Below are 15682 nucleotides of genomic sequence, written 5' to 3'. Positions count from 1 at the left end.
ATGTACGTGAGCTACCTGCAGCTGGACAAGGACCCGGGCATGTACCCGCACCAGAACCCGGTGGGCCGCCACCCGGGCCTCAGCCTCAGCCCGCAGAACTTCCCCGGTCCGCCGCAGTACTCAGACTTCGCCGGCTACCACCACCACCACCACCACGGCCTCGGCAACGACCCGCACGCCGCCCAGCAGGCCGGAGCCGGCGGCTGGAGCCCTGCCTACCCACCTCCTCCCCCGCCCGCCCGGGACGACTGGTCGTCGCATCACTACGCGGCGGCGGCGGCCGCTGCGGCCGGCGGGCCCCCCGCAGCCTCCGCCGTGAACGGCGCGGTGGGTCCCACGCTGGGCTTCAGTCCCGCGGAGTTCCCCGGACAGCCGCCCGCGCTGCTCCCCGCCGCCCTCAACGCCTCGGCCGGGCAGCTGTCCCCCGGATCCCCGCGGAGGAGGAACCCGTACGAGTGGATCCGAACCTCCGCGCCGCCCAGTAACCCAAGTAAGAACCGGGCCGTGGGGGTCATAACCGGGCCGTGGGGGTCAGAACCGGGCCGTGGAGTCTTCTTCTTCATGGCTTTTATAGTCTTTATTTTTATTCTATTAAAACGAGCATTTTGATTTCAGCGCAATAATCTGAATTTCTGCAAAAAAACTGATAACATTTTTAATTAAATTTTTTATTTTCTGTCCCGTAAATCCTGAAAATTCTTCACTTTATTTTAGATGATTATTTTATGACAACGTGTGGAAAGTCAGTTTTAACATTTTAATATGAGTGAGATATGAGTGGATTTAAATAGATAAAGATGCGTCTCAAACTCGGGTATAATCCACCTGAAAACTAAAAAAGTTTGGTAGAAAAAACTTTATTTTTCATTAAATTACTCAGGATTTGTCTTTATTGTCATTTAAAAACGGAATAAGTCTTTTAGAAACATTTATTTTCCAGTGAAAAAAACAAAATAAACTGCCTTATCATATTATTTTACTGTTATTAAAACCAAACCTTAATTTCAAGATAAATTATTCCTGAATATTTAATTATGGTTTTTAATGCGTCTATAAATAATTTCCTCCAGCAGCTTTAAGTCGTGTTTACATCAATAATTTCTCCAGATAAAACATGAGACATCGGGGCGGTGGAAGCGGCGGCAGGAGCGGTGAAACGCGGCGGCGGCGGCCGCGGGCGGCACGCGGCGGCCGGCCGGTTCCCACCGCGTGAAGCCGGTTTGAAGCCGTTGTGATGGAAATGTCCCCGCTGGACGCAGCCTGGCCTTTGTCCTCCAGCTTGTCTCTGGGCGGAGAAAACAAGAGTTTACAGGACAGTTCCCACTTTGAAGTGGGAAGTGTGACTTTCTGTCTGAAGGAGCTGATAAGAGACCTGATAAGTGATCAATCTGCCGGCTGGAGGATCGATCCGTGTCCACGGCGGACTCGTCTGTCCACAGCGGACTCGTCTCTCTACGGGGGACTCGTCTCGTGTGTCCACAGTGAACTCGTCTGTCCACGGCGGACTCGTCTGTCCACGGCGGACTCGTCTCTCTACGGGGGACTCGTCTCGTGTGTCCACAGTGAACTCGTCTGTCCACGGCGGACTCGTCTGTCCACGGGGGACTCGCCTCGTCTGTCCACGGTGGACTCGTCTGTCCACGGCGGACTTGTCTCGTCTGTCCACGGCGGACTCGTCTCTCTACGGGGGACTCGTCTCGTGTGTCCACAGTGAACTCGTCTGTCCACGGCGGACTCGTCTCGTCTGTCCACGGCGGACTCGTCTCTCTACGGGGGACTCGCCTCGTCTGTCCACGGTGGACTCGTCTGTCCACGGTGGACTCGTCTCGTCTGTCCACGGCGGACTCGTCTCTCTACGGGGGACTCGTCTCGTGTGTCCACGGTGAACTCGTCTGTCCACGGCGGACTTGTCTCGTCTGTCCACGGCGGACTCGTCTCTCTACGGGGGACTCGTCTCGTGTGTCCACAGTGAACTCGTCTGTCCACGGCGGACTCGTCTCTCTACGGGGGACTCGTCTCGTGTGTCCACGGTGAACTCGTCTGTCCACGGCGGACTCGTCTCTCTACGGGGGACTCGTCTCGTGTGTCCACGGTGAACTCGTCTGTCCACGGCGGACTCGTCTCTCTACCAGGGACTCGTCTCGTGTGTCCACGGTGAACTCGTCTGTCCACGGCGGACTCGTCTCGTGTGTCCACGGTGAACTCGTCTGTCCACGGCGGACTCGTCTCTCTACGGGGGACTCGTCTCGTGTGTCCACGGTGAACTCGTCTGTCCACGGTGGACTCGTCTGTCCACGGTGGACTCGTCTGTCTACAGTGTCCGCTGTCTTTTTGTGCAAGTGAGACGAGCTGGTGTCCTGAAAAGTAGGTTGAATCATGTCTTCCAGCGCGGTCCAGTCTCCTGTCTCCGGAGGACAAATGGTTCGTTCCTTCATGACGAAGCTTCTGGATTCTGGATTTTAAGACGGCTGTCCGAGTCCCATGTTGTCCCATGTAGTCCCATGTTGTCCCATGTAGTCCCATGTTGTCCCATGTAGTCCCATGTTGTCCCTTGTAGTCCCTTGTAGTCCCATGTTGTCCCATGTTGTCCCATGTAGTCCCATGTTGTCCCTTGTAGTCCCATGTTGTCCCATGTTGTCCCATGTAGTCCCTTGTAGTCCCATGTTGTCCCTTGTAGTCCCATGTTGTCCCATGTTGTCCCATGTAGTCCCATGTTGTCCCTTGTAGTCCCATGTTGTCCCATGTTGTCCCATGTAGTCCCATGTTGTCCCATGTAGTCCCATGTTGTCCCTTGTAGTCCCATGTTGTCCCATGTAGTCCCATGTTGTCCCATATTGTCCCATGTAGTCCCATGTTGTCCCATGTTGTCCCATGTTGTCCCTTGTAGTCCCATGTTGCCCCATGTTGTCCCTTGTAGTCCCATGTTGTCCCATGTAGTCCCATATTGTCCCTTGTAGTCCCATGTAGTCCCATGTAGTCCCATATTGTCCCTTGTAGTCCCATGTAGTCACATGTAGTCCCATATTGTCCCTTGTAGTCCCATGTAGTCCCATGTAGTCCCATATTGTCCCTTGTAGTCCCATGTAGTCACATGTAGTCCCATATTGTCCCATGTTGTCCCATGTAGTCCCATGTTGTCCCTTGTAGTCCCATGTTGCCCCATGTTGTCCCTTGTAGTCCCATGTTGTCCCATGTAGTCCCATATTGTCCCTTGTAGTCCCATGTAGTCCCATGTAGTCCCATATTGTCCCTTGTAGTCCCATGTAGTCACATGTAGTCCCATATTGTCCCTTGTAGTCCCATGTAGTCCCATATTGTCCCTTGTAGTCCCATGTAGTCACATGTAGTCCCATATTGTCCCTTGTAGTCCCATGTAGTCCCATGTAGTCCCATATTGTCCCTTGTAGTCCCATGTAGTCACATGTAGTCCCATATTGTCCCATGTTGTCCCATGTAGTCCCATGTTGTCCCTTGTAGTCCCATGTTGCCCCATGTTGTCCCTTGTAGTCCCATGTTGTCCCATGTAGTCCCATATTGTCCCTTGTAGTCCCATGTAGTCACATGTAGTCCCATATTGTCCCATGTAGTCCCATGTAGTCACATGTAGTCTGTTGTTGTCTTTATTGAAATTCTTTATATTTTTTTTGTTAAGTTTTCAGTTGTTGCTGTCGATTATTATCTTGTTAGTAAAAAATAGAGTCAGTATGTGATTTAATCATAACCACCTAAACTGGTTGTCATGGTGACATTTAAACAGCAGGTTTGGGATTTTCTTCTTTTAAATACAGCGTTGCTCATTCTGTGGCTATTTGGGAGGCATCTATTACCCTTAATCATTTAGTGGATTTAGCTTTTATACCAAATCCTGGAACCCTCACCAGATATGCTGATTATATCCACGTTCTACAAACATTAGTGTTTTTATCTGCAGTAAAACAGACAGAAAGTCATATTGTACACATGGAAACTCTGAGGTCGAACATCTGTCTCTAAACTTCATGAGAGGAAAAAAATATGATAAAAATGAAGCTGTGATAAAGAGGGGCGAGTGATAATAATAATAATAATAATAATAACTATAATATTGCTGCATGGTGGCATAGTGGTTCGATCTTTGGCTGGATGAGGATGGTCAGTGGCCTTTCTGTGTGGAGTTTGCATGTTCTCTCCGTGTATGTGTGGGTTCTTTCCAGCTTCCTCCCACCGTCCAGAGACATGATGTTAGGTTATCTGGTTACTCTGAATTGCCCCTAGGAATGAGTGTGAGTGGTTGTTTGTCTCTGTGTGGTCCTGCGATGGACTGGCGAGCTGTCCAAGGTGTACCCTGCGTTTCCACTTTCCATCGTTGCTTCAGTTTATTAAGATCTGAAACATCTGATGGTCGATCTGGTTCCTGCAGTCATGATGAGGTCTGGACTCTGATCTACCTCCTCGGCACACCTGAATGTTTAAAAAAACAAAAAAACATCTGAGGTTTGATTTACACTATCAGTCAAAAGTTTGGACACACTTTCCCACTGGATTTAATGGGGAAGTGTGCCCAAACTTTCAACTGGGAGCGTACGTCTTTACAAACCTGGTAAATTTTTTAACATCAGGATTTTTCTGATACTTTAAAGCTTTAAACTTAAAGATGGAGAACTTTCCTGTCTCTTCTCTGAGATCCATCCTGCCACTAAAAGTCGGTCTGTTGTTGACTCTGGTCTCATGTCCTGCTCTGTCCCGTTGTCTCTCTGTCTTTTCTTCCCTTCCCCCAGTCACGTCCTTGTGGGTTTCTTTAGTGAATCGTCATGCCGACGTTCAGAGCGGCCAGTGAGATGACTATATATGTTTTCCTGCTGTGTGACTGGATGGAGGTAATGTTAGTGTATTATTGTGTTATGAGCTGCATTTATGTTGCTAAAGCAGCTACAGAACTGAAACCCAGGATTACTTTCCCAGTATCATCTGACATCGCCTCACAGAGTATCGTATTGTATTGTATCGCATCGTATCGTACTGTATCGTATCGTATCGTACTGTATTGTATCGTATTGTATTGTATCGTATCGTATCGTATCGTATTGTATCGTATCGTATTGTATCGTATCGTATTGTACTATATCGTATCGTACTGTATCGTATCGTATCGTACTGTATTGTATCGTATCGTATCGTACTGTATCGTATCGTACTGTATCGTATCGTACTGTATTGTATCGTACTGTATTGTATCGTATCGTATTGTATTGTATCGTATTGTATCGTATCGTACTGTATTGTATTGTATCGTATCGTATCGTATCGTATCGTATTGTATCGTATCGTATTGTATCGTATCGTATTGTACTATATCGTATCGTACTGTATCGTATCGTATCGTACTGTATTGTATCGTATCGTATCGTACTGTATCGTATCGTACTGTATCGTATCGTACTGTATTGTATCGTACTGTATTGTATCGTATCGTATTGTATTGTATCGTATTGTATCGTATCGTACTGTATTGTATTGTATCGTATCGTATCGTATCGTATTGTATTGTATCGTATCGTATCGTACTGTATCGTATCGTATCGTACTGTATTGTATCGTATCGTATTGTACTGTATCGTATCGTATCGTATCGTACTGTATTGTATCGTATCATATCGTATTGTATCGTATCGTATCGTATCGTACTGTATTGTATCGTATCGTATCGTATCGTACTGTATTGTATCGTATCGTATCGTATCATATCGTATTGTATCGTATCGTATCGTACAGCACTGCACCACACCGTATCGTATTGTATCGTATTGTATTGTATCATATCGTCTCATCCTGCAGAGTATCGCAATGTGTAAAAAATATCATTTAATGTAAGTAAGCAACAAAAAAACATGATTTAGATGTTTTTTTTTAATAAGATATTTGAGATTTTTTGTGTTTTTTATGTTCAGCCAGTTTGGTTTCGGTTGATTAGTCAGGCGTACCTTCACCGGCTTCATTGTTTTATCTAGTCATGCCAGTCAGATGAGAGCAGCAGGTCTCATGATGGGTTTGAAGCTCTGCTGAGGTCCTGAGAGTTGCTGATTCTTCTTTTCAGGTGGAACTGTGGCTTCATGTCCTCCAAAAGCGTCTTTCTGTTGCTGCGTCTTCATTCTGAGATAAAACAGAAAAATGCTTCATAGCTGAGTTGTGTTGTCCTGTTTTTGTTCCAACTGCCTCCACACTGTTCGGTCTGCTTCGTGTGTCGTGGTACAACTGTACAACGGTACAATTTGCCTAAGAAAGGTATTCCTCTGGTCTCAGAGTGAAGATCTTGTTGGTTTATGTTCCTTCGCTACCTTCTGCTTTCTCCGGGCTTCTTATCTGCCCATTCAGAATCCAACTGTTGGTTTTTACTTTCTGACAAACGAGGCAGAAATTTCAGACAGATGTTCCTCTGAAACTAAAATGTTTGAGTTTGAACTCGCCCTAGTGAGCGATTAGAGCGCAGACGGAGGGTGTGTGTTTAGAGAAGACAGACACATCACTTATTTAACTGTTGTGTGTTTAGAGTTAATGTTGAATCAGAGCGTGTTAAAGAGAGCTGAAGGCCCTTTAATTACCTCAAACACTTGGTCTGCTCTCACACGTTCACTGAAATATTACAAACACTGAATTAATCAGTCAAGAAAATGTCTGAAAACAGATGGAAAAGTGAATGATTGATCGGGAAACTGTTGGTTACGGCTTCCCATGCTGAAAGTCTGGCAGCATTTACAGAATTCACAAAAAACTGCGACTCTTTTCCGGTAGGAATGAGCGGGATTTGGTGCCATGAACCCAGGAAACTTCCAGCTCCGGTTCACTTTCACGTAGAAGCATCATGTAAAGTTTAAACGGGGCGTAAAAGCTAAAAGCTGACTGAGTAAAAGGAGATTTTCAGGTTTGCTGCGAGTTAGTCCTCCAGGCCAACGTCTAATGTGGACGGAGTAATGTCCAAGCTGTCTGGAAGTTTCTGGAAAGTTTGCAGCTGCGTCACAAGCAGCGTCTTGGAGAAGCAAAACCAAACAAAATGGCACCAATTTTTGTTGGTTTCTGTTGATGTTTCTGTCATGAAAATACCAAACAACATTCTCTGACCTGTCATGGTGGTCTGTGCCTTCAGGCTCGTCGGCCTTCCACGTCTCTCAGCTTCCAACTTTAAATCCTTCGTCCCAACATTAAAACGCTTTATTTTCTGTTTTTACATGTATAAATGCAGACATCCTTGCAGAAGAAGATGAGTTTTCTCACTCCAACCTAGTTTTTTTTAATGAAATCTAATTTTTTTCCTTCATCATGGACATCCTTCTTTTCTCATTAGCGATCTCGTTCTTTCCACCGTTAGACCATCCAGGTGCTTTAACCTTTGTCCAGCCAGCTGGTAAGAAGCGCGGATGATACTTAAATGTAGTGATTCGTTTTCCTTCGACTGTGTATGAAAGTCAAATTGTCATCCTCAAAGCTAACAGTAGCGACATGGTTTGGTTTGTGTTTTTTGTAACTTGTTTTTGTTGTTATATGACTATAAATGCGTTTGCTTCTAATTTAACCAGGAAGAAACAAAAGCGATTTAGTGTCGGTGTGAAAATGTCTGAGTTTAACCAGAAAAGTTGTAAACCAACAGCTCTAATTTGGTCTAAACTGCACGGTGACGACCTGAAACTTAAGAAGAAATGTGCCGACAGACATTTTTGAGGACAGACGAAACATCTTCTCAACCTCCACAAAGCTTCAGTTTGCAAACTGTCGACGGATTAAATGTGAAACACTCTGATGCAGCTGTGAGAAATTCCGATTTATTAAATTAATGTCTGATTTGCCAACAAATCAGAAGAGTCATGTTTAGGTGCAGTACCGCTGTTTGCCTGTAGGGTGGCTAGTTTCAGAGAGCACCTTTACACTGATCAGAAAACCTGCAACAGCTGTTAAACATCTGCTTCTGAGTTCGTCAGAACAGCTTTAAAATGCTTTTCAGACCAGCTTTACATGTTTACTCCGCTCCGATCAGCAGTGATGGGATCTGTTTCAGTTACACTATTGGATCTAACACAAGGGCATATCTGGTATTGTTTTTTACAGATAAAATGAATTAATATGGAGACATAATGAGACAGAAACATTCACTACAGAGATGGGCAGAAACTCCTGATCCATCATGGTAATAATCCAGTCAGAGTTGGAATAAATGAAGAAATGCATGAACTGCATGCTGAGCTGCTTTGTGGTAACAAGTTTGCCAAGAAAGGAGAAAAGCGTGGAATCAAATCGATTCCACGTTTAATATTTAACCAAATATTCGAAGAGTTCATTTAGTTTCCGTTTGGATGCAGCGAGTTTTTATTTCAGCTGATAGGACTCAGCTCATGCAAATGCAGGGAGGCAGCGAGGCCATTTGAATACAGCAGTCATGGTGAGAACGCCGCTCATCAGGCTGGCAACCCTTCGCCTTCACTGCTTTATGACACGTAATATAAAATGTTACGACGCCACTCGCTTCATTCACACTTTTACATACTAACAGCGGGTGTGATTTTTCTGCTGCTGAGCTCAAATCATAAAAGTGTGTGATGTGCACCGAGGCCTGAAAACGGCATAGAAAACAGCTCTTATGGACTGTAGCATGAGCTCTTCAGAAGCTTTTTTTTTTTACCTGTGATGATCCAGCACGTTCAGGTGGTTCAGTGCTTCCTGGGTTTTATCTCTAGCTTTTAAAAATGACAGTTTTTACTTTAACATGATGCCAAATAACAACACGCCTCTCCACAGAGGCGTGTTGACCAGCAGCAGGTGCCCATCACCTCCACCACAAGTCTGAGTTACTGCCGTCACATTAACAGGCGGACATGCAGAGCAGTGGGGGGGCGGGGCAGGGGGCGGGGTCTCTGACATATTAGATTTATTTTATCCCGATGAACTAACACGGCTCGACGTCAGATGATATGAGATAACGTGACGTATGATATGATGTGAGCTACGTCATGACATGGGATAATATGACGTGATGTGTGACGTTTGGGGAGGCGGTGTTCCGACATCCTGGTATTCTGACATCATGGCGTTCCGACATCCTGGTATTCTGACATCATGGCGTTCCAACATCATGGTTTTTTTCCGACATCATGGCGTTCCAACATCATGGTATTCCGACATCATGGCGTTCCAACATCATGGTATTCCGACATCATGGCGTTCCAACATCATGGTATTCCGACATCATGGCGTTCCAACATCATGGTATTCCGACATCATGGCGTTCCGACATCATGGTATTCCGACATCATGGCGTTCCGACATCATGGTATTCCGACATCATGGCGTTCCAACATCATGGTATTCCGACATCATGGCGTTCCAACATCATGGTATTCCGACATCATGGCGTTCCGACATCATGGTATTCCGACATCATGGCGTTCCAACATCATGGTATTCCGACATCATGGCGTTCCGACATCCTGGTATTCCGACATCATGGCGTTCCAACATCATGGTATTCCGACATCATGGCGTTCCAACATCATGGTATTCCGACATCATGGCGTTCCAACATCATGGTATTCCGACATCATGGCGTTCCAACATCATGGTATTCCGACATCATGGCGTTCCAACATCATGGTATTCCGACATCATGGCGTTCCAACATCATGGTATTCCGACATCATGGCGTTCCAACATCATGGTATTCCGACATCATGGCGTTCCAACATCATGGTATTCCGACATCATGGCGTTCCAACATCATGGTATTCCGACATCATGGCGTTCCAACATCATGGTATTCCGACATCATGGCGTTCCAACATCATGGTATTCCGACATCATGGCGTTCCGACATCATGGTATTCCGACATCATGGCGTTCCGACATCATGGCTTTCCAACATCATGGTATTCCGACATCATGGCGTTCCAACATCATGGTGTTCCAACATCATGGTATTCTGACATCATGGCGTTCTGACATCATGGCATTCCAGCATCACGGCGTTCCAACGTGGATTGTCCTGCCAGAAAGGCTTTTTAGCTGAATTTGTCTGATTATTTATTTCATGACGTTTTACTAAAATTTCTTTTTATCACATTTATACTTTTTATAGACGTTTATTTATTTACTGGTCTAGTTGTGGGTAGCGGCTTGTACATGTGTGTGTTTTATTGCCGTTACAACCTCTCCTGTCTGAAGACTTTTATATGTATAAACTGTTTATTATGTGCAGAAAAGAGCTTCAGAAAATGAGATTCATGGTGAGACGATGTAATGAGATGATGTGACCTGAGATTTGTCATGACGTGATGATGGATGACATGCTGCGATATAAATGATGCGCTACACGAGGAGATAACGATAGACAGAATATCATTACATAACACGACTATGTGATTATGAAACATGACGTCATTTCTGTTCTGCATCTTGTTTTTGATTCTCTCACATCCTTATAAATCATAACGGATTTTTCACTTTTTCAATCTTTTTTATGGATATTAATGGAAACATTTTCAGCTTTGTGACGCTGAAAGACTTTTAAGTATTAACTATAACTAAAATATAAAGTCTAACTTTGCTAATTACAGACTGGGTGGATCAATATCTGCTTTGAGTAATGATTCCATTTGGTCCTGACGTCCGTCATCAGTAAAAACTCCTAAACCGCCTCATCTGTTCCTGCAACACTAAAATCCACTGCAGGTGGATTTTAGTGTTGTCAGCTAGAACCCGTCTGGTCTGGTCCATTTCATCCGGTCCAGCTCATCTGGTCCAGCCCATCTGGTCCAGCCCATCTGGTCCAGTCCATCTGGTCCAGCTCATTTGGTCCAGCCCATCTGGTCCAGTCCATCTGTTCCAGCTCATTTGGTCCAGCCCATCTGGTCCAGTCCATCTGGTCCAGTCCATCTGGTCCAGCTCATTTGGTCCAGTCCATCTGGTCCAGTCCATCTGGTCCAGCTCATTTGGTCCAGCTCATCTGGTCCAGCTCATCTGGTCCAGCCCATCTGGTCCAGTCCATCTGGTCCAGTCCATCTGGTCCAGCTCATTTGGTCCAGCCCATCTGGTCCAGCTCATCTGGTCCAGTCCATCCGGTCCAGGCCATCTGGTCCAGTCCATCTGGTCCAGCTCATTTGGTCCAGCCCATCTGGTCCAGCTCATCTGGTCCAGCCCATCTGGTCCAGTCCATCTGGTCCAGTCCATCTGGTCCAGCTCATTTGGTCCAGCCCATCTGGTCCAGCTCATCTGGTCCAGTCCATCCGGTCCAGGCCATCTGGTCCAGTCCATCTGGTCCAGCTCATTTGGTCCAGTCCATGTGGTCCAGCCCGGCAGTCTGAGGTCAGCAGGTCTAGGACTGATGGTGGATCCTCAGAACCAGCCTGGACCTTCCAGCCAGTTAAATAAAAGCTTGTTGACATATTTCCCATCTTTCTGACCTTCTCTGTTCCTTTGATCTTGTATTTTATTCTTTTTTCTCGTTTTTACTTTGAAACTCGTTTAACCTCTAAAACATGTTCAATAAATAAACTTTATCTTATTTACCAGTTTGTTGGCAGGAAAAGCTTCGATAAACATAAAATTTCAAAGTTCGAACCTCTGAATATCATGAAATATGTTTTTACCAGGTTATGAGGATCATTTATATCCAGTAAAAGTGTTTCAGTATTTTCTGTTCTGTCCGGAACCTCCACATGATCTGCATGTTCCCACATAGAAAACTATCATCTGCAAATAAAATGGATCTTACCAGAGTAGGTAAATAACAACACAAACTGACCAGTCTGTTGTGCTGCATCCATCTGATGCGAAGGTTTCCAGCCACAAAGCGACCATCAGGAGGGGATCGCAGCGTTTCTGGTAACACCTTCGTCTGGTTTCTCTTTCAGACGGGAAAACACGGACTAAAGACAAGTACCGCGTGGTTTACACCGACCACCAGCGGCTGGAGCTGGAGAAGGAGTTCCACTACAGTAAATACATCACCATCCGGAGGAAGGCGGAGCTCGCCACGGCGCTCAACCTGTCAGAGAGACAGGTAAGCTGGAGCTGCTCTGACAGTTTATTTTCATGTGATAAAAACGTCTCCAAGAAAAAACTCGTTCTGACGTGAAGCCCCCCTTCCAGGTCAAGATCTGGTTCCAGAACCGACGGGCGAAGGAGCGCAAAATCAACAAGAAGAAGCTCCAGCAGCCGGCCTCCTCCACGACGACGCCCACTCCGCCCACTGGCAGCAGCGGGAGCGGAGGAGGCGGTCTCCATGGGAACAGCAACAGCAGCGTTGCCATGGTTTCCAGCAGCAGCGGCAGCAACGGGCTGGTGTCTCCGTCTCTGGCTTTAAGCATCAAAGAGGAGTACTGAGGAGGGAAAGACAATGTTTGATGCCGGGAACCATCTAACTCCTGGAGAGGAAAGTCTGAGCGACGCTGCCAGGAAGTGTCCTCCTTCCCGCTTCCTCGCTAACGTCACTCCGACTGTTCGCTGACAGCCAATCAGAAGGCCTCCTGGGAACTTGCTAATGGATCCTCATGTCCAGCTTCTCTCCAAATGTTCCTGGAGCTCGTTTTATCTCAGATTCAACCAAAGAAGTTTTATAAACTAAACTCTTTCAGGCTGTAAGACAACATGGAGAGGTCTCTTCATGTTTTTGTTTTGCTGTAAAACTACTTAAAACTGGACCTTTTCATGTAAATGCCACAAGCTTGCCTTCTGATAATGATGCTTCTCAGGCGGAGGTTTAGACAGGAACCTTTCAACGCTGCAGAATTTCTGTCCAAAAGCAACGAAAAGGTGAATGTTTGGAAACAGAGATGTGGAAGAAGCAGAAGGTTTTTCTGAGTCCACGTTACTGAACCCAAAAACCTGCCGAGACCTTCCAGAAGGCAGAATATAAACATCTGGAAAAGTCGAACCAAAGCCTCATTTTTAAATTCCTCTTTTTCTTTCCAACTCTTCCTGTTGAGTGTCTGAAGCTCTGTTCTCTGCTTTTCCATCTTTCACGTTGTCTACCTGCTGGTTGAAGGATCCTTTCCATCCCTGAGTCACCTAAACCTACAGGACATGGATCATTCCAGTCCACACTGGGTCCATTCAGAGAAAATCTGCTTTAATACTTTTATATTCAACATTTTTACATTTCTTAGAGAAAACCTTCGTGATGCTTTATCAGGAACTTAAATCGGACATTCTGGTTCTCCGTAGTCTGTCTGGAGAGACTGGAACATAAATGTGAATCATGTTTGTTTCCTTTAGCCGGTTGGAAGTGAATGAACTGGAAGAAGTAGTTCCTGAGCAGGAAGTAAACCAACCAAAGGGAAAAATCCACAATGAAAACCTCCTGTTCAGGAATCATTTCTACCTCTTTAATACTCAGGATGTGACCTTTTTCTAACGCCGTCCTTGGACCTCCATCTGTGTTGCACGTTGCCATGGTTGTTTCCCCACTTCACCCACGAGTTTTAAAAAAACAAACATTTTCCGGTCATGTTGCTGCAGAAGATGCAGCTGGTATCAGATCCGTCCATTTCACAGGTTCGGCCATGAATCGTTTATAAACCAGTGTAACGTTCCACCGAACCAGCGTGAGCTCCAGTTAGCAGATCGATTCTCAGTCTTTCCTCGGGTCTGACAGAGACGCAGAGCAGCACTACGTTGCAGACATGTTCAGGCAGAATCCAGGCTACTTTTGGCACTTATGGCTCAGTTACGGCCCTGGCGAGCGATGTGTGGACCCCATGTCAGCTGCTGGCCTGAACACGGATCACAGACGTCTGCATGAACATGTCCTCGAAGGCCACATGTGGTGGTCAGGGGACTGAGTTTCAGCAGCTGCACTCGCATGTTGTCACGGCCACCTCTGGGCCAGCTCTGGGCCACATGTGGGCCACCTCTGGGCCAGCTCTGGGCCACATGTGGGCCACCTCTGGGCTAGCTCTGGGCCACATGTGGGCCACCTCTGGGCCAGCTCTGGGCCACCTCAAGGCCACATGTGGGCCAGCTCTGGACCAGCTCTGGGCCACATGTGGGCCAGCTCTGGACCAGCTCTGGGCCACATGTGGGCCAGTAACTGGGAGGTTCCAGTTTCTGCAGGATGTAGACGATGAAAATGAAGATAATTTGATCTTGTTTTAAATCTGCAACGAACGCGACCAACAAGTCTTCCAACCAAATGTGAACAGTGGTCATTTGTTCCTTGTTGTAGCTGTAATTCAGTAGAAGAAGTAGCTGCTTCAGCATCTTCATACCTGTACAGGCTTCACCTGAACAGCACCTACAGGTGGTAGGAGGGAAATAGTCCTTCCACGCTGAAGCAAAAGTCCTACTGAAACGTCTCCTTGCAGGGTTTCCAGCCTCCTGGAGTCACTGTCCTGCTGGTTTTTACGTTGCCTTGTCGTCACACCCGACTCAAGCCTTGTGCACAACTGTTCAGCTGAGTGATGTTCAAGCAGAGAAACATCTAAACTCTGCAGGACAGGAGCTCCAAGGCCCAGAGTTTCCTGTTTTAGATGCCGCAACAAACCCGATTCAAATGAAGTGGATCACCCGAGAAGCTTCATTCGGATCAGGTGCAGGAACATCTAAAACCCGCAGGAAAGGAACTGGACGTCCGTGCCTTAACAGCTGCGTTTTGACATGCAGCGGTTCTGCTGGTTTGACCTCCTGAATGTGTCGTGCGTTTCTGTGAGGACACCAGACATCTGCTGTTTGCGGGAGGAGGACAGCCTGAACTGATGTGACGTTTATATGTGGATGGATTCATGTTGATGTTGGAGCTCCGCTCAAACAAACACAAGGTGGTGTCTGGATGTCTGGAGAAGACACAAACGTTTCATTATTTCTGGATTTAAAGTGAACATTGTTGGTCCATATCATGTCAGTTTCCTTCACCGATCGCTACATTTTCAGTGCCTGACGGGGTTCTTATCGCCTCACCAACATGTCGAAGGCGTTTTAATCTCATGTGCAGCAAAGAAAACATTAAATCCTCACATCTTCATCAGTTTATTGTTAAAAGCCAACTGGCTGCTTCAGCTGGCCAACATGAGAAGTAAATAAATGCTAAATTTTGCTGTGATTGAGAAACAGATGAAACCTGTTTGTTTGCGTGTAAACAGTCCACCATGTCCTGTAAACGTCTGACCTGATGAGACGTTATCATGTGTATATTTGAAATGTAATTTGTATTAAAACCAAAAAGCTTTATTGTAAAACTGGCTGTGGACATGCTTCATTGTAGTTTCTCTTTTTTTTGGAGTTGGACAGTAAATGAGGATTTATCTGCAAAGTTGTGACAGTTTAACTTCTTTTTATATAAACCTGCAGTTAAACTTTATCTTTGTTGCATCTTTAAAGCTTTAATTTCTAATAAAAAGGCAGCGATGACTGTAAACGCCTGTCATGTCGGCAGTGGGGAAGAAAATGATAAAGACAGTGCAACACTCAAGGGAGACTTTCTCAATGGAATTTTATCATTGTAGAAACGTAGAAGAAACTTTCATATTGTAACCTTGTGTTCAGGAAACGCGTCTCAGAGCTGACTTTCTCTCCACCAATTTGCTATGCTACATGTTAGCATAGCTGCATCCGAGTGTCTCCAGACATCTCCTGCATTGTAGAATCTCATGTAGCCTCACGACCAGATGAGGTTAAACCCCTTAAAATGGCCACCAGCAGACTCGTTCCACCAGCAGAGACTCGTTCC

The 15682-nt window shown here is 45.9% G+C and overlaps 1 protein-coding gene across 1 annotated transcript; it reads left to right on the top strand.

Annotated features, from left to right (window-relative positions):
• On the top strand, nucleotides 1-12342 carry cdx1b (caudal type homeobox 1 b; the record flags this gene model as incomplete). Its single annotated transcript, XM_079247265.1, has 3 exons — nucleotides 1-490; nucleotides 11871-12019; nucleotides 12109-12342. 3 exons carry the CDS (start codon nucleotides 1-3, stop codon nucleotides 12340-12342), a joined length of 873 nt encoding a protein of 290 aa, XP_079103391.1.
• Nucleotides 12343-15682: the final 3340 nt, after the last annotated feature.

The sequence above is a fragment of the Telmatherina bonti genome (assembly GCF_933228915.1).
Source record: "Telmatherina bonti genome assembly, chromosome: 10".
NCBI lineage: Eukaryota > Metazoa > Chordata > Actinopteri > Atheriniformes > Telmatherinidae > Telmatherina > Telmatherina bonti.
Note: the sequence above shows the minus strand (reverse complement) of the source record. Positions and strands in the feature narration are given on the sequence as shown.